The 23047-nt window shown below is 48.0% G+C and overlaps 1 protein-coding gene across 7 annotated transcripts in view; it reads right to left on the bottom strand.

The window, feature by feature from the left end:
* Nucleotides 1–1410: 1410 nt before the first annotated feature.
* Nucleotides 1411–23047, bottom strand: part of Sertad2 (SERTA domain containing 2) — a 118007-nt gene continuing 96370 nt past the window's right edge. For 3 of the 7 annotated variants that reach the window (XM_038329191.1, XM_038329188.1, XM_038329192.1), the window contains exon 2: nt 1411–6616. In XM_038329191.1, coding sequence (XP_038185119.1) covers nt 5665–6612 — 948 coding nt within the window. In that variant the 5' untranslated portion in view covers nt 6613–6616 and the 3' untranslated portion in view covers nt 1411–5664. Of the gene's footprint in view, nt 6617–15978; nt 16042–21200; nt 22024–22737; nt 22755–23047 lie in introns of those variants that run through there. The other 4 variants (XM_038329189.1, XM_038329190.1, XM_038329193.1 and 1 more) reach the window with 4 other exon arrangements.

The following is a 23047-nucleotide window of genomic DNA, read 5'->3' as shown; positions in this document are numbered from 1 at the left end:
CAGCTGTGCCACGGAGGCAGATGCCAGAGGTGACACACAGCTAGGCAAGCGTGACCAAGATCTACGACTTTACCACTTATTAAAACAAGCAGTGTGTAGCTCCTGGGGGCGCGGCATGCCGAACCTGGGAGAAGAGGAACACCCCTGGGGTTCTGTTCCTCAGAATTGCTGTGTTGCAGAGAAAACCACATGCAGCGAGTCTGAAGCCAGGGCAGGATTTGCCAGGGGACGTCACCATGTCCAGAGCCCTGCAGGAACTCGGGAGACTGGCTCTTAGGAGGGGGATGCCTAGACGGATTCGGGGACATGCACTTGAGGTTGGCCTTGAAATGAGAATGTTTCGCCCAGGAGAACGGGAGCAAGGGCACAAAGGCAGGGTGCTGGTGTGTGCCAGAGATGGGGCTGTGCAGGGACCTGGAACAAGCAGAGGTGATGCTGGGTGCTGGCCTTCTCTTACTGTGGAGGAGTGGACAGCCATTCCTCACCCAAGCCCTGTGCAACCGGTTCTCTCTCTCTCTCTCTCTCTCTCTCTCTCTCTCTCTCTCTCTCTCTCTCTCTCTCAGGATAAGGTCTCCTGGATCCAAGGTGGAAGGCAAACCTTAAGCTTATCATCCTGCTGCCACTTCCTGGGTGCTGGGGACAGAACTCAGGACTTCTCTTCCAACTGAGGGACATGGTGCTCTGTGGAGCACAGCTCAGTTTCCAGCCCAGCCCAGCCCAACCCAGCCCACCCACCTCCTGCCTTCCATATCCCAAAGCTGATTTTAATGGAGCACAGATTTTCCAGGTCTCTCACACCCACCTGCACCATCTCACCAGTTAGCAGTGGCCCAGCTGTCAACGCGTGCCTGGACATCCCCACCCCAATTAGCCCCCGAGGATGGCGCGGTGGCCCAGACTGGCATTAGAACATAACATGTTAGCAAAATCACCAGGACAGGAAGACCAGCGACATACAGACACCAGCAATAGGTGAGGATGACAGAGGGTATGGGTCAGAGAAGCAGCAACAGGAAGGTGTCAGAGGGGACAAGGAGGCTGGAACTGAGGAGACCCAGAGAGGGCCAAGTGGCCTACTGGAGGAGACGAGGTCCCATGGAGAGTGGCCAACAGGGAGAGACACACTGCACCTCGGGTAGACGGTGAAGCCCAACAGCTGGAAGGGGCAGGGGCTGGTCACAGATTTTCACATCCTGAGCGAAGGTGGGATCAGGTTAAAGACAGGGCAAAGGCTCTGGGCAAAACCGATGTCTGGAGAGGGCTGGGTCAGAGAAGGAGAAGGAAGTTAGGGGGGCTTCGGGAAGCCTGTGGAGCAGCAGGATAGGACAAGCACGGGGAGAGCACACGGGGGCTGCACCCCAGTGGGACCAAAGAGTCACGGCACAGTCAGAAGAAAACGGAACACAAGTCTCATCCTTTAACTGTTTATTGTATAATATAAAACTACAAAAGACCGCTCATGTCCATGTACACTTAATCTGTCCAATTGTTTAGAATACAGCCTGAATGAACCTACACTGAACACAGCCCTCTGGGTTCTGATGTGACATCTGTAATATTGCATAGAAAAGGCACAGCTCTCAGGTCTGTGGGGGAAGGTCACACCGACTTTCGACAGAAAAGCCCTCCTCAAAATCCACGTCCCCAACAGGTCCCTATGTACACGTTCAACACGTCAGTTGTACATACGGACTGCTTTTCCCTCCCAAATTCCCCAAGAGAAGTCCAAACATTGTATTGGCTTTGTCTGCAAGAGCATCTGACCCTGGCTAATCTTCAAGACCCACGTAGACTCATTCTCGGAAGCACTGGAAACAATCGCACACAGGCAGATGCACGCCCCGCTGGCCTCCCGGGGCGGGGCCGCACCAGAATTAACCGCTTACGCTAGGACAAATCAAATATGCTCTTCTCTCTTTGCTATTGTCAGAAATGTATAAAGGTCCAATTTGTAAGAGCAAGGTTTCAAAATTAAGACAATTCACACAAAGTAGAGGAACAATTGCCGCATAAGCAGTCTCTCTTTTATGTCTGTCATTTAAGAAGGCTGCCCTTGCGGTATTCATAATTCATTGTTTACCGCAAAGGTGGTTAATAAATTTAAGCTTTAAAAATGATCCGTAAGTTGATACTTTGGCTCTTTGGAGCTTACTTCATTAAGAAATTTTCCTTGATTGACCTCAGGACGGTTGGGGCACTTCAAGGGGCTATGGCGATAAAAAGCCCGGTTGCTGAGGACACTCGAGCCGTGTGGGAGGTTGTGGCCACTCCTCACCCTTTGGTATGAAGGTGGGTGCCTGTGTGTTGCCCCTTCTGTCGTAAGTCAAAGTGCTACTAAGAAAACTTTAAAAAATTACCAACCCTTTTATGCTCGATTTTCTTAAAAATTTAGAGGTATTAAAACATTCCCCGTCCACACCTTTTGCATATTTTAGATAGACCCATACAGGAGATGAGCGACAGTGAGTGTCGACGTGTATCTGACGCAAAGACAGGGAGGGGGCCGCCGTGGCTCCCCCTTTGAATACAGATTTACATTCCTACGAGAAATACATTCCTACCATACATTCTGCACCATACCACCCAGCTGTTGTTAGAGCGCCACAGTAAAATAAATATATTTACAAAGGAAAACAAAGGGATAAATAACTTATGGGGAAACCACCGCTCTACATCTCAGGAGTCTGCTCCCGCCTCGCCACGCATTGCACATCACAGTCGTCACTAGCGGCCTCTCGGGCCCTGGCACCCCAGGCCGTCTGCCTGCTCTGGACGCCACAAGACTGTCTTTGTGAAGGGGAGCCGCTGCTGCCAGGGAGCATCTGGAAGCACATCCCACACTCAAATTGGGACTTGATCTCACTCTGACTCCACCTCTTCCCTGTTGGGACATCACTTAATATAAATAGGACACAAAGTCAGTCTTAACTCTTGATGGGCTTGCTCGGGTTTCCCAGGCACGTCTGGAGAATACGCACGTGCCTGCTGCTGCTGGGGTGGGTGTTGTGGTGGTGAAGCACTGGAGTCGGAGAACTGAGTCTGGGCGGACACGTCTCTGTGCTTATTTGAACTGTTGCCCAACATATGGGATCGTTTAAACACGCAATTTGCTAATCCAACAAAAGTACAGTTGTTCTAAGTTACTGTAAATCAGTTTTTGACAATGGCAATCAACTGCTTTGTGCCATTCTTGTTGGGAAGAATCAACGCTACTGTATAAGCACATGTATGGAGATGTGTGTGGCATGTGGCCAGTTCACAGGGTCCTCCAGTTCTAAAACACAGAGGATGGGATGGTAGACCTGCTTTCTTCCAGGAAGAAAAGTTCCTAAAATGGACAGGCGCAATGACACTTGGAAGCATCAACAACCCTCACCTTCTCATATGGTCCCTGGTCCTGCATCAGAGGAAACACGTGTGATGGTGAGAGGCCCCGTGTGGAGGGTGCCCGCAGGAGGACAGGTGAGCGCAGTGGGCTGGCTCCTCACCGCTCCGCAGAGCTGGGAATCAGCCCTTCGAACGCGCGCGCGCACACGGGAAAGGGTAAATCAGAATGTAAAAAGATATCAATCACACCATATACAAATCTTTTGCTTGGATGAGCAGTTCCTTCATCACAAACACATTTGCTTGCCATGTGCATTATAAAAATAAAACTATCTATGGCTTGTTTAAAGTGCCATTTACAAATTTACCTTTTTAAGTGGCCAGAAAGACCCAATTTTATCCATGGCAAGAAGTGAGCAGAACTGGTAACTGATTATTGACAACAATGACAGCAAAAACAAAAACAAAATCCCATAATTTAAAATTTTTAAATAAATATAGAAGTTATTCCTAAAGAAGCCATCTGCACAACAATACAGGCTGTAAGCTGCACTCCACAGCTGACGTACCACTGTGAGAACGGACGTCGAACAGAAAGGAGGGAGGGCGGCAGAGCTCAGAACGGGCATGATACACGGAGAGAAATACTACAACTGGGGGGGGGGTCACTGCAAATAAAGAGCCGCTTTGGGGGTCAGGAGACGGGAGGGCCAGAAACACGCACAGAAATTCCCGTTATGTATTTGGATATGACAGCTTTGTAAGGTGTGGTTAAATCAGCACTTAATTAAAGAAAGCAACCAGACTGGACACCAGGACGTCAGGTGGCGGATTGTGGCTCTAGTCACAGATGTTGAGAGAGTGCATCCCGGATGGCTGAGGTGAGCGGAGCTCACTGTGGTGATCGTGAAGATGCCATTTGCAGCTCTTAGCAAGAGAGGGAACAAAGCTCCACCAGGGAAGGGACGCCGGGAAAGGCAGTTCAGCAACACGACGGACGCCTTCCGGGGAGAGCTGCGTCTTTAGGAGCCCTAAGCACGGAGGCAGGGCTCAGCTCCACGAAGAGGTCAGTTGCTTGTTGTAAAATTGTTATGTAAAATTGTGGTCTCATCATAAAAGCTATGCCGAAGGGGTAAGACTGGGGTTTGCATTTTATAAAATTAAAATAAAAACAATTAAAAGGGCAAACTTGGCATAAATACAGTCTTTCTCTTACTCCCCCATCCTTGAGACAGGGTTCTCACTGTAGAGCTCTGGCTGGGCTGGAACTCACAGAGATCCACCTGCCCCTGCCTCCCAAGTGCTGGAATTAAAGGGGTGCACCACCACACCCGGCTGTGAGTACACTCTTACACAAGATGCTATAGCCCCTGCTCAGAAGAGGGAGCTAAAGAGACCATCACATCGACCCCAGGATCCGCAGCCATCTTCCCCACAACGGCTTAATGCAAGTTTGATGAGCAGACAGGGCTCTGGCTTTGGAAGTCACAGTACTGGCTGGCGGGTGATCGTGCCAAGGGCTGGTGCTTGTGAAATTTGGGTGTCAGATCACCTGGCCCTTTATTAAAGCGCTGTGTGTGTTTGCATTTGGGGACATCAACTGCAGATTGATTTGATCCAATTTTCTCTTGCACCATACACATATAAAACATTACGACTCTATAAAAGTACAAGTGCAACTTGTACAGCTTACGTTTGCAGGAACTACGTGAGCAAATCCTATCAAAATAGCTATCTCATATGTATAAACAGCATTTGTTCTTAGAAAAACAATATCATAAACTGCAGAATCTGTACAAAAATATAAAATAAATTTGGGCAGCAGTTTTCTAAACAGCCATGTAAATGCAACACTTACGAGTAGTTAATGCCTCTAAAAAGGCAGAATTGCCAAGTCAACTTATACAGGGCAAAACGCCAGGAAAGGTACTGAGATTATCCAAATAATATAGATATATATTCTTTTTTTTTTTACCTCTTGCAATAAAACTTATAGAAAAAATAGACAAATATGCACACGCAATTTACAGCTTTTCCAACGCAATCCTTGTGCTTCATTTGAACTGCTCATGTTCACCTTTTAGCATTAGCAACACAGTCTTCAGACGTCTTCTCTCCTAGGCCAGGGCAGCGGGGCTCTAAGGAGCCCACGCAGAGAGTGTATTAAAAGTGGTCATACTCGAATGAAGGCACTCCAACTCTGCTCAAAGAAAATACTAGTGTGATCCGTTTGTGAAGTTTTCTTTTTCTCTGAAAAAGGCAAGCAAGGGTACATGCACAGTGCGGAGAAACTGTCAGGGCGGCGGGGACGCTTGCAGGGCCTTGCTAGGCGCAGTCTTAGGACCCGACGAGCACCTCCATGATGTGGTCTAGCTCCGTGAGATCCATTTTGAAAGGCTGACTTGGGGCGACGGGCTGACTGCTGTAGGGGGCCAGGGTCTTGAGGAGGTCATCGGCTGACACGGGGGCCATTTTGGAGGATGTCCCTGATGCGGAAGTGCAGGGGTCGAAATCGTACATGGATGTGTCAATGTCAGCAAACAAGATGTCGTCCAGGGTCAAGTCTGTCAGGAAACCTGTGGACGTGGTGATTTCAAAATTCCCAGGCAGAGAGTCCATGAATCGTGAGTCATCCGTGCGGCCGTCCTGGGGCCCCTCAGGCTTCTGGACGCTGGACTCACTGGAGGTTCCTTTCGGGCTGTCGGGCGCCGCCGACGTCACGACAGCCTCTGTGGAGGTAGATGTGGGACAGAGCTCCTCGATCTCATCCAGGGCGGAAGAGAAGCTGTCCTTTTCCGGCGGGAGGGCTGGAGGAGAGAGTCTGGGAGGAGCCGCGGGCAGCGCAGCCGGCAAAGTGCAAAAAGTGTCGTCGTCCTCTAGCAGGGAGGCAGGGGTGAGGCAGGCCTCCAGGGGTGCAGTGCTTCCTGGGTCACAGGGGTGAGCGGGAGGCGCGGCCGGGTGCGTGAAGGCAGGTGGGGCCTCCCTGCAGCTGTCACCCAGCGAGTCGCTGGGCTGGGAAGTGGGGGTGAACGCAGGCCTCAGGCTGCCTTCCTGCTTGAGTTCCTCCTGGATCCGCCTCAGCATGTTGTTAATTAAGACAGTCTTCTGCAAGCTGGGCTCTGTCAGGGGCCTGTGGTTGTACAGTTTCATAAGGGAAATGTTGAAGACAGTCTGACGCTGTAAGGTGTAGGACGCCCTGGATGGACCGTCGGAGGGGGACACGATTTTGCCTTCCAGCCCATCTTCATGGTCATCAAACTTCCGCTTCCCTCCTTTACCCAACATAAATCTACAAAGGAGAAAGAAAGGAAACAGCGTGAATCACATGAAGGCTAATTTCCACCGTGAAAAAAAGACAACAGCTTAGAGGTCAGGACCCGGCTGCGCAGTCTCCTGCCCGGGGTTCCTCAGAGTAGATGGACTCACAGGGAAGACCCCGTAGACGAAGGAGTAGGACATCCACCCTTGTCCGCCTGCCGAGCAATTTTTACCACTAGGTAATCCTGGCCAACGATCTGCATGAGTAATGTGTACAACACGACACAGAGAAGTTAGGGGTTACCATGGAAACCATGGTTTTGACTTTCTCAGCTCATGTGCTTGCATTCGCATGCCCAACATTGTCACACAGGTTCAACCTCCCTCCCCCAAATGCATTTATTTTTAAAGCTCAGGAACATACAATGCACAACCTCAACAGAGGTGTTAGAAATCACAGCTTGAACACAACTCCAACAACTGAAAGCATCAAGGGAGAGAAGGAAGAGCACACACAGGTTTGGTAGACCCGTGTGTGCTTTCAAAATGCTTCTCCTTCCTCATTATGCACAAAGCCTTCCTGCCTGTCAGGGGACACACACGTGGTGAAGCTAAGTGACCACCGAGACTGAGCGGCCGCTGCCTTTCATTCTAGACTAAGTGGAGTGCATGTTTCCCAACCCGGGTTTCTGCCTGGCTCTGTCTGACAGCACACAGTTGGGGATGAACACGACTGCTTTGCTTTGAAGTCATCGGCTTTGACTGTGAGCCCTGCTCCTTGGGTACCGGAGACCTGTCATAACCAAACACCTACCGTGACGACAGAGACCTGGGTGTCTGAAAGAGGTAAGGTTTTTATATCCTAGACCTTGAGAATCCCCTGAAGGTTACAGTGAGCCTGTTCTGAATGCTGCTGCCTAGCTGGCGGTCACTATTGCAGTAGCCCTTCCTAGTCCCCCGCCACCCCGCCACCCCGCCACCCCTTTCAGAACTGCTGTGGACACAAGCTCTCAGGACCAGCCCTTGCTCCACAAGCCTTACTGTCTTGTTTTTGTTCCACATTTTGAAGCAGACTCTCAATACAAATCTTCCCTTGTGCCTCAGCCTACCAGGCGCTGGGTTTCTGTCCACTCACCACCGTGCCCAGCCCAACCTGGCTTCCTAACCACTTCTCAGAGTAGGAGGCGTGGTCTCACTAAGCAGGGCACACTGCTCACTGCTCTGAGGCACTCAGCCTTGGAGCCAGCAACCCTCTCCACAGGCGCTGGGTAGCTCTGTTTCAGCCAGCTCCTACAGCTCTTCTTCACTCCTCTAAGACACGCGCTCGATGGCCCGGGTCTCCCAGGTGGGAGGAGTCACCGCACAAACTTCCCCCTCTGTCTCACAAGTCTTTTGAATTTCAAGTCCGGTCCACAAAGGAAAGGCTAGCAGAAGGAATACACCCCCAGACATCCTGGAGGCCAGGGAGCCTGGCACACGACCCCACTGAGGATGTCCGACTCCTGGAGGGAGAGCTGACACAGCTGTAGCCTGTCCATGCCAACACAGCTCTGAGATCTGTCGCTGCTTCTAAAGAATGTGGAATTACTTGATGAAACCACTTCCCTCATTTCGTAAGCATTAACAAAGATGGGTATCAATCATTAGGACCAAAAACCAGACCAAAGACAGCAACCAATGCAACTGTTCGGTGAGACAAGGAGGGTCTGATAAAAACGGCTGGCTTATCCCACCTCTCCCAGACTCCCACCTCTCGAGAGTCTACTGCCTGTCTTCTTTGCACCAGACACTTCCTCGGGAGTATATGTACTCATTTAAACTTGATAACCAGAGAAGAGATAGTCTTATGTCACTCTGCAAAACAATGCATCACAGGCGTCACCAGACCAACTGGATTTTGAAGTAATTGTATTTATATTTACATATGTATCTGCTTACAATTAAAGTATTTAATACTTTCAGGAAAAAAATGTTCCTTTGGCTAAACAGCTTGGAAGTGCATTTAATTTGGACACGGCACTATCTGACCTGTTAGTTATCCTGTGATCAGGCCACTTAAATGTGTAAGTGCACAAATATGTACACACACACCCCACCAGCATTTCTCAAACTACTGTTCATAGGTGGGGCTAGCCTGTGAACTGGCACCCATTCAGATGACGTAAGCAGAGGCACTGTATTAGTTGGGGAGAGGCTAGCCTGTGAATTGGCACCCATTCAGATGACGTAAGCAAAGGCACTGTATTATTTAGGGAGGCTTATAGCAAATTACAAAGTGGCTGTTAGGTCTGCAAGTCTACCCTACAATGCAAGCTTTTTTTTTTTTTATTTTCCTTTTACTTCACTTTTCAAATAATTGTTTTTATGCTTTACTAAAATTCACAAATGACTGGGTAGGGGTGGGGCTATCAAGAGGGCCCATCAGCACGGAAGTTTGAGCAACACTAAAATACAGTCAAGACCAAACCAGAAACTCACTGCCATTCAGCGCTTTTACTGATCTTCTCCGGTGAAGATGACCTTCACTAACAGCATGTAGACATCCAATTGTTAATATGAAACTGAACACAGGCTTGTGACCAGAATACAACAGTACTGCCTGCAGTTTCTGCTCCTTCCCTTCCTCCCTCCTTTATCTACCTCTCTATATTTTTTAGATGAGATCTCTGCCAACCAAACTGATCGAAACTCTTAGACTTAAGCAATTTGCGCCTTAGTCTCCTGTCTCTCGGTTACAGATACACGGAACACAGTACTTTTTCAACAACACACTTCTTTATAAAGGTCCATGCCTTTGATCTCTGACTCGGTGAGTCAGAGCAGGTGGATCTGTGAGGTCCGAGCCAGCCAGCCAGGGCTCCTCAGTAAGACCCTGATTTTCTGTTTATCCATCTGTTTGTTTTGAGTGTATGCATGTGTGTGCATCTGTGGGGGTCGGGATGGCTGCTGGAGTTAGTTCTATCCTTCCACCATGGCTCACGCAGAGATTAAGGCTCGCAGCACATACTCCTCAATGAGCCATCTTGCTGGCCTACTAATTCTTTTTTTTTTTTTTTTTTTTTTTTTTTAGCAATAATTGCCACTTCTACAGAAGTCACACCTATAGGCTGGAGAGATGACTCAGGGTTAAGAGCACTTGTTATTGTTGAGACCCAGGGTTCAGGTCCTAGCACTTCCATGGTGACACACAGCCATCTCTAACTAGTTCCAGGGGGCCTGATGCCTACCTCTGACCTCATGCCCTCTTTTGACCTTCAAGGGCACCACCAGGCACACAAATTGTGCATATATACACATGCAGGCAAGACACTCACACATAAAAAGATAAATCTAAAAAAAAAAAAAACAAAAGAAACCCACACCCAGGCGTGTGATGCTGCAGGCATTTAGCAGAATTCCCACAGCTGAACAGCATCTGTGGAGATGTTTTCAGTGTGAGAAGCAGCTAACTTCCAATTAGAGCGAGCATCTGGCTGGAGCTGCATTCTAACCCTGGTGTTTGGGAAAGCCTGTAGAGGTATCTGTTCTGCTGCCTTCAACAGGAGAATAAAGGGACCCATATGCAAAATCTGTGACCAGGACCAGGTAGACAAGTTGAATCTTGGGTGTTCTTCACGTGTGTCAATAAGGACCTCTGGTGGACTATGTCTCAAACAGGCTTGTTTCCATGTTTCTGTTTTGTATTGGAATCAAATAAAAATGGCTCCCCGCACCCAATGAAACTGCAAAATGTACACAATCTAGCTAAGCCATATAGTAAAGCGAAAGTGTAACAAAGCTGACGGGAGGATCCCCCCCAAATCTGACTGATACAAGGTAACAGCCTTGCCATTTGCTGGCTCAGAGAACCTCCAGCTCCACGGAGACCAGGCTTTGTATGCTCCAACTCCTTAAGCAAACTATAACTCAAAGAAGACCCGGCATGCTTTCAACAGCCAGACAGCAACAGCCAGGCACACGCATGGCCCTGCTGGTTGCTTTGGGCCTGGCGCAGGCTACTGGGCAGGGTGGCTGGCTCCTCAGAAGCCTTTCTCCTCAGACACTCAGAAAAAATAACAATAGCTCTTTAAGGGAAGTTGGAGAGGCACGTGACCTCTCAAAAGGCCTCACAAGGGGCAGCCTGCCTGGAGCAGTAGCTTGGGCTCATTAAGGGATTCCTGGGAAGGTTAGGAAGAGCTTCCCTTCCGTGGAAGGGCTCCAGAGTCACGGCCCTCTAAAGGGACTCTGGATACTAGCTTCCTTGCTGGAATACCTGGGCTTTGGTGCTCCGCTCTGTCCCCTCCCTCAGCTTGCAAAGAACCAAATCTACCCAAAGAGCCTATGAGCTCCTAAGGTTTGGGCTAAGTTAGGACACCCCACGGGGGTAAGGGGTGGATGGCCCCTCCTTTCCTCTCCTGCTACCCAAACCTAAAAACTATCAACAATTGCTTTTCTTCCGAATATCTAGTGGCTCTTACTGTAAGGCTGGAGATAAAATGTGACCCCTTCCCAGTGGTTAGCAACAAACTCTTGACATTCGAGACTCAAAACAGCATCACTCACACTGGGTAAGCGCTCAGACACAGAGCTGCACCACCCCCCCCACCCCCCCCACCCCCCCGTCAGTATTTTGTAAAGCTGATCTAGCAAATACTAACAGCAGAAAACTAAACTGTAATAGTAAAGGACAAACACATCGGTAGGAAACAAACAAAGCTGAACTGTGTGAGGCGTGGTCTCTAGTGCACAACCTCTCACAGGAAACCTAAATGCTCCAAAGCTTTGTTCTAGTTAATCCCAGCACTACGAAGGCAGAGGCAGATAATCTACTCTGTCTCAAACAACAAAAAAACACGGCAACAGAAAGAAGACAAGGGTCAGTACAACATTCCTCAGAAGACAAAGGTCTAGACTCTAGACAATCAGAAGACCATGATCTGCTGCCCGCGGTTCCACCACTCCAGGCCCTGAGAAAGTCACTCTGTATGGGAGCATGGGAGCAGGCCTGCAGCCTGAAGGAGCAGCAGAGACCCTCTGGAGCTGGCTTGGTGGCCCCATTTGCATATTTGTCAATCACCTCCAGACTGTGAGGCCCCAGGGGCATAAGAGGTCCCTTAGGTCACCTCAGTACTCAGCTCAGGGCCCCTCCCCGACACCAAAATCGTCCTCAGTAAATGAACAGTTAAGGGGAAAATGAAAAGATAAGAGCAGAGGAGCGTAGGGCAGAGCAGGGATGTCTGTGGGTGGAGAAGGCTGCAGGCCTTAGGGCGGTGGGGAGAGAGATCTCTAGCCGGGAGACCCCACCCGTGAGCCCCTCACATGTACCCCAGTCTCAGCTCTCGGCTTGTTCAAGCCCAGATGCTGGGCTCTAGGAATATGTGCTCCCCAGGTTTCCAGTGATGCTGGATCGTGATCGCTGAGATCCACAATTTCCCCTGGTCTCTGCCAGGCCACCTCACTCTGGCCTGAGTACAACACTACTCCCGTCCTGATGGTGAAGGCCACTTTCTGTTCTAAGCAGGCAGGGTGAAGAGCAATGAGCAGCACTTTATGATGACAATGGACAAGCAATCGTCCAGACTAGAGGGACCGCCTCATGCTCAAGGTTCAAAGATTACAGTCGTACCTGGGATTAAGGGGTGACATCCCAAAGCCTTTATTTTTAAGGCATTCAGATGCCCCCTCCCGTGCAATGTGAATTTAATTCTTCCCAACTATTCAAAAATGATATTTTTCTTTTGTTTTTAAAATCACTGTCTTTTAATGTTATATGGGCTGACAAAAATTAAACATCTATGATTGCTGGGAGGTGGTGGCGCATGCCTTTAATCCCAGCACTCAGGAGGCAGAGGCAGGTGGATCTCTGTGTTCGAGGCCAGCCTGGTCTACAGAGTGAGTTCTAGTACAGGCTCCAAAGCTACACAGAGAAACCCTGTCTCAGGGGAAAAAAGAAAAACAAAACCAAAATAATCTATGATTTCATGGGACAAATAGAAAATCTTTTACAAATGACCATTTGCAATCCCACCACAAAAGCACCCGTTGTCTGTCACCTGCAGGCTTCCCCAGCCCACGGCTGTAGGGCTTCCTCGCGGGGCTGTACTATGGAGCCCTGTCCTGCCCACTAGGACTGGCAGACTCCATGCCAATCAAAAGGAGATGTAAAAGTTTGTTTTAACTCAATTCGTTCCAAACAATGGTCATTATACCTGACAGGAGAAACACACTAAGATTTCTTTCACTTCTTACTCAGACAGGGTTAAAACTGATACCTGAGTCCCAATTCAAAGCAAGGAGATGGCTGGACAAGACAGAACTAATCTCACATCCAATTAACGCATCAAAGGATGCCTAAGAGTAAGCAGCGGCACCTGGTCATCAGAGGGAGGGGGCTAGGGGCAGTGCTCTGATGAGCGCAGAGCCATCTTGAGCAGAACGAATGTGAGCATGCTTAGCATCCCGGATGTGGGCAGGCTAGGATGAAAGGGGACCTGGGCAGTCATCAGTCACCGTGGAATACCCCGGGGCTTAACTGATTGCTACCTTGTACACATCCTAAATGGCGTGCACCAATTTCTTCTTGAACTTAGAACTCAGGGTTTGCATTTTCCAGGGATATAGTATAATTAAGTGACATGGTTTTTCTTTTTTCACAAAGATTTAATTTGTATTTATATGTATGGGTGTTTTTTCCTGTATATATGTCTGTGAACCACTTTCATGCCTGGTGCCCACAGAGTCTAAAAAGCGTGTCAGACCTCCTGGAACTGGAGTAACAAACAGCTGTGAGCTGCCATGTGGGTGCTGGGAATCAAACCCAGGTCTTCTGAAGGAGAAACTATTGCTTTTAACCACGGAGCCAGCTTCCATGACATGGTTTTCAGAAGGCAGTTACACTGCCACCCTAACTGTGGGGTTGTCAAGAAGCCACTTTAAAGAGGTTGCCGGCGAGGCATGTGGGTCTTGTGAGGCTGGCCACATTCCCTGTGACTTCCTTCTTCCTTATACAGGTTTAGTGTGGCCACTGCTGTGACCAGGGACTGCTGAAGAGACCAACAGCATCAATGTTGACCCCCACCACCCCAGGCCTCTACACTAATTTCCTACTTTTGAAGACAAAAAGGAGCCAAGAAAGAGAAGGTTCCCAAGAGAGCTGAGTGATTTCTTGCCTGCATCTGTACTTCCCGGGCTCTCAGCTCTAGCCTCGGGAAGCTGCTCTTGGGTTAGTGGCAGGAAAGGGTGCTCCTAACCAAATCAACTCTACAGCACAATTCGGGGCTCGGCACAGAGACTGAGTGGAAGTACAAGGGAAACTCCTGGCAAGAGGGTGGACCACCTCTGGCTGAGCAGACCTCACATTCCAGCTGAGCCTAGCCAGTCACCTGGCCCCACCTCCTCGTCTGGGGAGCTCCTGGCTGGCCAGGGGAGACCCTGGCTCAAACAAACAGCCAAAAAGACTGGTAAAAGATGTTTTCCCTTTAACGAGAAACTGTACTCTTCTTTTCTGCCCTCTCCCTCCTCAGCCTAGCCCCTCCCAGTCACCAGTCACCAGGTCCGCGGCCATTTCTGAGGCCCAGCCAGAAAAGTAGAACTCTTCCTCTTTCTCTCTGCCTCTCTCTCAGAGGCCGGTCAGAACCTAAGTGTGCTTTTTTTCTGATACTCTGGGCTTCCTTATTCTTTCTAAAGCTGTCCTTCGTGTCTGCCCACCATGTCAGCGGAGGCCATGGCTGTGACTCTCTCTTCCTAGGGTAGCTGCTGACGTTTATAACTTTTCTGCCCTGGGGGTGTTCTTTTACTCTAATAAGCGTCCCTGAGCTTCTGCTGAACTCATTCTTACCTTGCTTTATTAATGAGACTAAGACCCCCATGGGGGGCACCCTGTTTCCACTCTAACAACAGTGGCTAAGGTTGGGGGTAGAAACCGCAGAAACAACTTCTGAAACAGAATCTTCTCGGTTCCTGGTCTTCACGCCTTTGGTGTCCTGTTTTGACGAGGTCCCTGACAGAACACCCCTACCAGCCTGGCCTTCCCTGGTGTGAGTCACTGTGCTGTGGTGGCAGCAGCTGGCAGTGAGGAAAAGCCCTGTCCTGCTTCAATGGGGATTCCACACTGGCTTAGACAGCGCTCCACATGTTACACCCTGAAGAACACCTATACTAATGCCTGCTTTCCTCCTCAAGGCACAAAGTAGTGTCAGAACAAAGACAGCATACTGCAAGAGAAGTGGTGGTCAGGGTTGCTACAGACCCAGAGACGCTCAGAGAAACAGACCAGCCTCCAGATCCTGGGCGGTAGCTGGGCACAAGGGTACATGATAGGTGGGAATGGCAGCAGGCAGTCTTCAGACACCAGTGAAGGCCCATGCTCGGGGGAGCAACAGCAACAGAGCTAACAGTCCACCAGGGGAAGAGGCTCTGTCACTGGCAGACGGGAAGACGCCGGCACTCCCACCCCACCACCGTGCTGGCGACAAACTGTGAGGCTGTCGGAATCGGGAAGACCTTATTTTTAAACTGAAGCCTACCCAGGGTTTCAGAGGTCTCTGCAGTAAAATCCATGCTAATTGGTAAGTAAGACAAAGCCTCCCCTAACGAATCAGCGAGGTAATTATAAAGTCACTCACTAGATCAGCCAGTCCCCCGTGCTCACCCAGCCTGCTGTAACCTGACACCCGCCCGCGGCTCCACTCAGCCTGGCCCACAGTCCCGCAGGCCAGCCCTGCCCACCCAGCCTGCTGCAAACTCACAGCCCTCCTGAGGGCCACCACAGGCCAGGAGATAAGCTGAGCTGCCCTGAAGGCCAGCCTCCATGCATATTTAGGCAAACAACTTTATAATGTGGGGTTGTTTCTAATGTCCACATTTTAATAAAATTTAGCTTTCCTCTTGGGATTTTCACACGCCTCTATTAAACTGGATACGATTTCTGATGCTGGTTTGTCAACTATTATCATTTTATTTGAAAACAAAAGGAATTAAAACAACCAATTACACTGAATAAACAAGAGTATAAAGAAGAGCCATGTGGAAGGATAAAGTTTGCCCTGCTGGTGAACATGCGAAAGCAAAGCCAGCTTTCAGACCATATCAACAGTGGACCGTGTTCCTACACCCTGGCCTTCTGTCCCTTGGAAATGTTAGGTGACGGTCCCAGCCCCAGTGGATGGAGGACACTAGTGGTCCCCAAGGGGAATGGAAGTGCTAACAATTCCTCTCTGTCACCCCGCAGTTCCGGCCAATGGCAATTTCTGAACTTACATTTTCACAGAAACATACCCAACATGATTGAGGCCCCAGGTTGGTAGAAAACACGCCAGAAAGAAACAAAAGATGGTCATGTAGAGAAAACAAGATCAACAGAATGTGATCCCTCTGAAGCTGGGTGAGGAGCACAGGCCATGCACTGTACTTTACCTTCTTAGTCCGTCTGGAATTTTCCATAAAAGTTAAACAATACATCGATATTTTTTAAAAACCCTACAAGTAGAAAAAAATCAAGTAAGTACAGCACATTTCTTTCACGAGAATTACACTAATTCCATAGGCATGTTTACACAGATGAGAGCTCCTGACGTCTATCTATGTAAACAAGCTTGTCCAGCGGAAATCCTATCAACGCTGAAAGACAGCATCGCATCCACCCACACGGGGGCGCCACAAAGCAGCAAGGCACCTCCAACTCCAAGTCAGTTCCTAGCTGCAGGGTTCTCAAAGCATTTACACTTCCAAATTCCACCTCTGATTCAGGAGTCCACAGGACAGTGCTAAAAGCTACAAGCCTTGCCAAGCCCAAAGCAAATTATATTATGCTATGGTTCAAACTTTTATTGCCTGTGTATAAGCAATACCAGTGCTTCAGAAACCACGATTAGGACCCCTGGAGGATTACTGAATTAAGAACACACACAAACATGCACCAAGTCATGCCGTCGCACTCAGAGGAGGGGACAGTTCAGATTTCAGTGGGGGCTCTGAGGCTGACTTTCAAACACACAGCAATCTACTGCGTTCGCAACTCTGAATTTTACTAGTATAGCCACTTTCGATAATCCTATTGCCCCTTAATAACAGCAAAGTGTTTCCACATCAAACAGACAATGCTTCAGGCAGTTACTTGAGAAAACCATTCATCAGGAACATGGAAGGGAAGCCATTTAATTGTCAAACGTAAAGCAGGTAACCTCAGGGACACACTGAAGCAGGCTACTGTGCAGTAGCTGGACTCTCTCTAGTAACATACAAGTTTAGGTTATACCATGTTTGCTCAATAGTAATGCTCCTAACAGATGAACTAGCATCTTGCTTCCATTTGAAAACCAGTAATTACGAACATATATTATAATGATTTACATTCTGAAGCTGCTTCCTAATCATTTGGTGTCCAGGGTACATCTTCAGCATCCAGAGTCTACAGTCTCATTAGCATTAAGGAATCCTCAGATTTGACTTTTCCCCATAGGACTGCGTGCCAGGGAGGTTGCTCCAACTCTGCCCCTCCCCCATTCCCGGGCACAATGAAAATATTTTTCTCCTGTATTTATAATTGCGTAGATGGGATTCTGGTTTCAGCCCTTTGTAGCATCTTTTCCCTAAAGATACCTTGTTTTTCCCTCACAGAAGGGATCCTTAATAAACAATGTCAAGGGAAAATAAAAGAAGACTTGAGTAGGAACCAAGCGATTTGTCAAAAAGCACGTGAAAGTTTCATAACTTTAAGGCCAATTCAATGTAAAATAAAACTGCATTTGAGTTAACTAGCTAACTCATCACTAAAACTGAAGAATAAAACCTAAGAATGCAACCACAGAAAATATTTTAATGAAAATGTTTCTTAGGAGTTAAAAGATTAGCCGGGCTGTGGTGGCACACGCCTTTAATCCCAGCACTTGGGAAGCAGAGGCAGGTGGATCTCTGTGCATTCAAGGCCAGCATGGTCTACAAAGTAAATTCTAGGACAGCCAAGGCTACCCAAAGAAACCTTGTTTCAAAAAACAAAAACAAACAAAGAGTTAAAAGATTAAATTGAAAGAATGAATAGTGAATGTGAGGCTCATGTAAGTCATCTACATATTCAGAATATTTATTTTACCTTTATGAATTAGGTAGACAAGGACTGCAGAGATGGCTCAGTGGTTAAGAGCACTGGCTGCTCTTCCAGAGGTCCTGGTTTGATTCTCCCCTCCCACAAGGAGGCTCACTGGCCTCTCTGGGTACTAGGTACACATGTGGTGCACAGACACATATACAGGCAAAACACCCATGCACATAAAATAGCAAAATAATTTAGAATGGAAGAATTAGGCTGCTAAGGTTTTACAAAGACAATTTAAATTTTGTATTACATACTTGCAATAGTTCACTCAGTAGGAAAAAGGTAATGAAAATACAAACTAAAAGGTAGTAAATACTTTGTAAAAACAGCCATTTTTTTCCAGGCTGTTTTGAGATTAAAAGGTTCCCTCAAGGACTTCAGATATTTATAACCTATTGAATTTTAAGCAAAGTCATTTAGCTAAATAAATCAAAATAATCAGAGTACCACATGAAGTATAATAAATATTTATTCCTAAAGAAAACAGTTAATAGCTCCACTTCCAGCACTTTGAGGGGCCGATCCTCGCACCCACCCAGGTGTAATTACCCCTAACCCTGTTTGTCCCACCTGCCTTCGGGAGCCATCTGAGAAACTGCGCTCTGGACTTGTAAATCAACTACTGTCACACATCTAAGAATCACTCCCAGCTGAAATTAACTTTATTTTGTATCTCTGCTCATAGTGAAATAATTTTTTAAAATCTGTATTTCAAAAATTGTTTTGTGCTTATTATTTATTGTTTATGTAAAACCTGGGGTTCCATCCTCAGCATTACAAAAATCACTTACTAGTTTGCCCAGGGCTCAGCATAGAGCACTTTCCCGGCATGCCTGCGTTCCATCCCCAGCACTGAGGAAGAGGGGCAAACACACACAGCTTCAGAAAAGCTCACCACGTCTCACCAGGAAAGAGTAAAAAAATCCCTGCTGAAGCCATAGAACCCAGGTTCTGCCAAACAGGCTTCTGGGAATGTAAAGAAAGACCCAAAGACAAAGAAATACTTAGGCACAAAATGTTGAAAATGGCCCCCTTCAAAAAGGAAGAAGAATCTGGAGAGCTACCACCTGAACATCTCATTTGTGTGGCTGGAAGCGGGCGAAAGCCTGTTCTGGTAGAGATGACCTTGGGACTTTCGGATTCCCCGAGTCTAACTTGGGCAAGGCTTCTCAACACAGGGGTGGGGTGCTCCAGCAGTCTACTCCAAGTTCAGAACCAGCATGGGCTGGAACGACAGATAAGCAGTTATCCAGAGAGGAGAGCAAAGGGCTAGGCGGCAGAGCTGCAGCCAGGGACTTTCACGACAGCTCCGTGACCACTGTACAGTTGGGGACACGCTACTGTGGCCACCAGAGTGACAGAGTCACTGTGATCAATCACAAGTGTGTGGGGTAGAGTCAGAATCCCTTTCCCTTCACCGCTCTAAGCAAAACTTAGAAGATGAAGAAGAAGAAAAAGTGTGGTTCAGTGGCTTCTTCTCACAGTTGCTTACGAAGGGTTTTAAAGATGAAAAGAAAAGCTTAGGTTAGTTAGGGAGCCTGCGAAGCTGCAGGTTTTGCAAAGACACAGCTATGGTATTGTAGATGTGCATGAGTTTGAAGAACTTAAGTTTGCTGCTACTTAGAGTTACCAGAGAAACAAAGCTGCCTTTGGGCACCTTAAACTAGTCAGACTGGCTATAGCAGTCGTACAGCCTGCCGCGGCTACATCCTCCACCCTCTCCCTCCAGCCCCCACCCCCACGTGCCCACACAGTTCAGTCCACTCTGTGAGGCGCCAGCTCCACCTCACCCATCCCTGTTCCTGCCATCCCTGCTGGGAGCATCGGGTGTGAGGCCAGGCAGCTCCATTCTGATCTGAAAACTGCAATGGGGGCAGAACATAGCAGCGTAGGTGACGCTAGGCTTCTCCAAGAGATCTACACAGCCGTGGTGCTTAACTCTGCGAATCATACGAGTACTTTCAACTGAGCCCAGATGACGAACAGAGGATGCTGAGAGGAGACAACTGAGTCTTCCTGGCTTGTAGGGCCCTCAGACGACACACAGCCACCTTTCCAGAAGCAAGCTGCACGGCCCAAGAATGTATTTGCTTTGTTCTACAAAAAATCATGTATTTTAAAAGGTATATGCTGTTTTTATCTTGAAATGTAATAATTTATACATTTTTCAAGCATGTTTTTGTCTCATGATCTGGGGGGGGGGGGCAACAACAACAAAGAGTCTATTATTACCCAGAATAGGAATGCCGCCTTACTAGGCTGATATATGCCATTCACAGATTCATACAAAGAATGAACTGCTCGTCAGTGCTAATGGAGAAAGACACAGTCCACACAATGAGTGATGGACGCTCCAGGGGACAGTTCTCTTCATAAGGCTTTCCCAGTATTTGTACAGGACACAAGTTTGCCTTTAAGAATACACTGGCTATTTAAGACACATTTTTTTCTTTAAAAAGCAACCCAACTTTGGTAGTTGTTTCATTCTGAAATATTAGAATCAAATTAAATACCCAGACCCTTCTTAAACAGAAGTCACAGGCTGTGTTAACGAACGTTTAATGAGTATTTATGAGCGGCAGATAGAAAATGCAGTGCTGGTGCACACACAAGGGCCACAGCGTTGCTAGTCGGAACTAACTAAGGGAGCCTGGGACATAGCTCAGCCGGCAAAGGTACTTGCCACTCAAGCGTGGAGACCAGAGGTCAGTCCCCAGAACCCGAGTGAGAGAAGGAAAACTGACTCCACAAAGTTGCCCTCTGACCCCACATGAATCCTTCCTGCACCACACGTGTGTGCGCGCGCGCGTGCACACACACGTGCACACGCACACACACACACAGAGCTCTGAAAAACATCTAATAGATATGTGAAAGCTGGCATTACTCTTAGCACTGGCCCATTTTCACCTAAACTGAAGCTTTGCCCTCTGGTATCTTTAGCATAGGTCTGATCTTTGGACTCAACAATCAGACATGCCTCCTGCAACTAGAGCTCTCTCTCTCTCGCTCTCTCTCTCTCTCTCTCTCTCTCTCTCTCTCTCTCTCTCTCCCCCTCCCTCTCTCTCTCCCTCCCTCCCTCCCTCTCCCTCTCTCCAATACGCCGCCAAGACAATAAATAAAAATACCCACAGCTGCTAAGTTTAGGAAGCTCTCTAAGTACACCAGAGTTGCCCTTCTGAATACCATACTTACCTTATACTTACCTTCTGTTCTGCAAATAATACTGGCTAGGTGTCTTCGTTTTGAAAATATAAATAAAATTAAAACAAAACTCATGCTTTGGCTGGCTGGGTGATGGTGGTGCACACCTTTAATCCCAGCACTCCAGAGGCGGAGGCAGGCGGATCTCTGAGTTTGAGGCCAGCCTGGTCTACAGAGGATAGCCAGGGCTACACAGAAGAAACCCTGTCTCAAAACAACAACAAAGCCCCCCAAAAATAAACAACACCCCCCCAAACCAACAGAACTCATATTTTTACTAGTGTTCTTTAATAAGAAACCACAGCAAAAGAAACTTTAAAAATCTTGTTACGGCTCTCACCTTTCTCGGTTTCTAGACTCTACCATATTCTAAGTAAGGGCAGTCTTGAACCAGGAACTTTTCCTTCATCAGAGTGCTGTCTAATGCAGGGGCAGCCATAAGATCTCAGCCATCACACATACATTTAAGCGACTTAAAAACAGAAACTTATATGCTGCTTCCTATGCCATTGTTAATAATTAGTCTTAGTAACTGGGCAAAACTTTATTTCTGTTCCATAATTTAAAAGCTCTTATGCAGGAGGATTCAGCAGTGGGAGTGTTTTCCAGGTGAGACTTTCTGAATCTCTCCACTCTGCCAGAAGCTGGTCTAAGCCACCGTTACCTGCGAGTCCGGGCCACTTATCTGACAAGAAAACTCCTCCTAGGACACCTCCTGCCACATAGGGGACGCTACAGACCCGAGTCCCTCCTCGCTGCTGAAATAAAGCAAGGGGCAGAGCCAGGTGGAGGGGGAGAGCAAGCTGTCAAGTCCATTTCATAAGATTTCTCAGTAGAGAGCACACATTGCTGAACGTATTTTCATTAGGAGAGGAAAGATTATTTGAAAGCATGTCTGACCTGAAAACAAACACTCGCTGGCATGGAGCTCACCGTGTAGCTCAGGCTAGTCCTTCGAGCCGCCAGTACTGTGATCACAGGTGTATGCCATCACACCCAGGCCAGCTCTATAGATGTTTAAATGAAGAAACTTATAAGACACAATCAGGAAAGCAAGGATCCACAATTATTCTTGCTCATGCCAGAGTTGGGATCTTATTCTTCCCCCTCAAATCAAAATAAAGTGAAACTAGAGGGGTGGGGTAGCAGCTAGGGTGAGCAACACACACACACACGCACACGCACAAACACACACGCACACACACGCACGCACACACGCACACACGCGCGCACACACACGCGCACACACACGCGCGCACACACACGCGCGCACACACACACGCACACACACGCGCGCGCACACACACACGCACACACGCACGCACACGCGCGCACACACACACACACACACACCATCCCCCACAGCAGACTAGCAGACCAGCCCAGGACTCTCAGGTGTGCAGCCCTCCAGGGTTAAGTGGTCCACCTCACTCTTGTTAGTAACAAAAATTACAAAAATCAACTTTGAACAGTTAGGGCCTTGGTAATCCTACTGGCGACTACAATTTCCAGGCTCTTTACACAGGTTCTGAACACTTAACATACATTGGGAAATCAAAAGCATGTTTCAAGAACAAAGCCTGAAAACACCCACACTCCCTTATGGCCAGCTAAGGTTTGACCAATTCTACTCAAATAAAAACTGCTATTTCTGAGGGGGAGCGTCTTACTCTGCTCACTGCCCTTCCCCGTGCTGCCTGGAAAAACCTACTTTCCACTCCTGGAACTACCTAGTTGCAAGCAAAATGTTATTCTAAAACAGACCGTCTCATCCTTTTGAGAAACTTAACGCTCAACTCTCAACTCTATTGATTGCTACTATTTCTGCTAAAGCTAAGACAATTTATGGTGAAGAAAAAATATGAACAATTCAGTACTTTCTCCCGACGCAATGGCTCTCTGAAGGGTGCCCAGTGTCAATGGTACAAAGTCTACCCGTCGGGACAGCTGGCTCCCCTCAGCGCCGCCCCCCCTCTGCCCCGTCATAGGCGGTTACCACCAAGATGACTTGTAGATTTCTAATTTAAAAACCAGGGAGGCGTTAAGTTTAATATACATTCGGATCCAAAATCAATTCACTTGGTTACGGAAGAAAAGAGGACGAAGAGAGCTGTTTTAACATATAACCACCGGGAAACTCTCAAAACACAATATAGCAAGTTGGATGCAAACCCAGACACGGAACTC

The sequence above is a fragment of the Arvicola amphibius genome, chromosome 1 (genome assembly GCF_903992535.2).
Source record: "Arvicola amphibius chromosome 1, mArvAmp1.2, whole genome shotgun sequence".
NCBI lineage: Eukaryota > Metazoa > Chordata > Mammalia > Rodentia > Cricetidae > Arvicola > Arvicola amphibius.
This window is presented reverse-complemented; position numbering and strand designations above follow the sequence as displayed.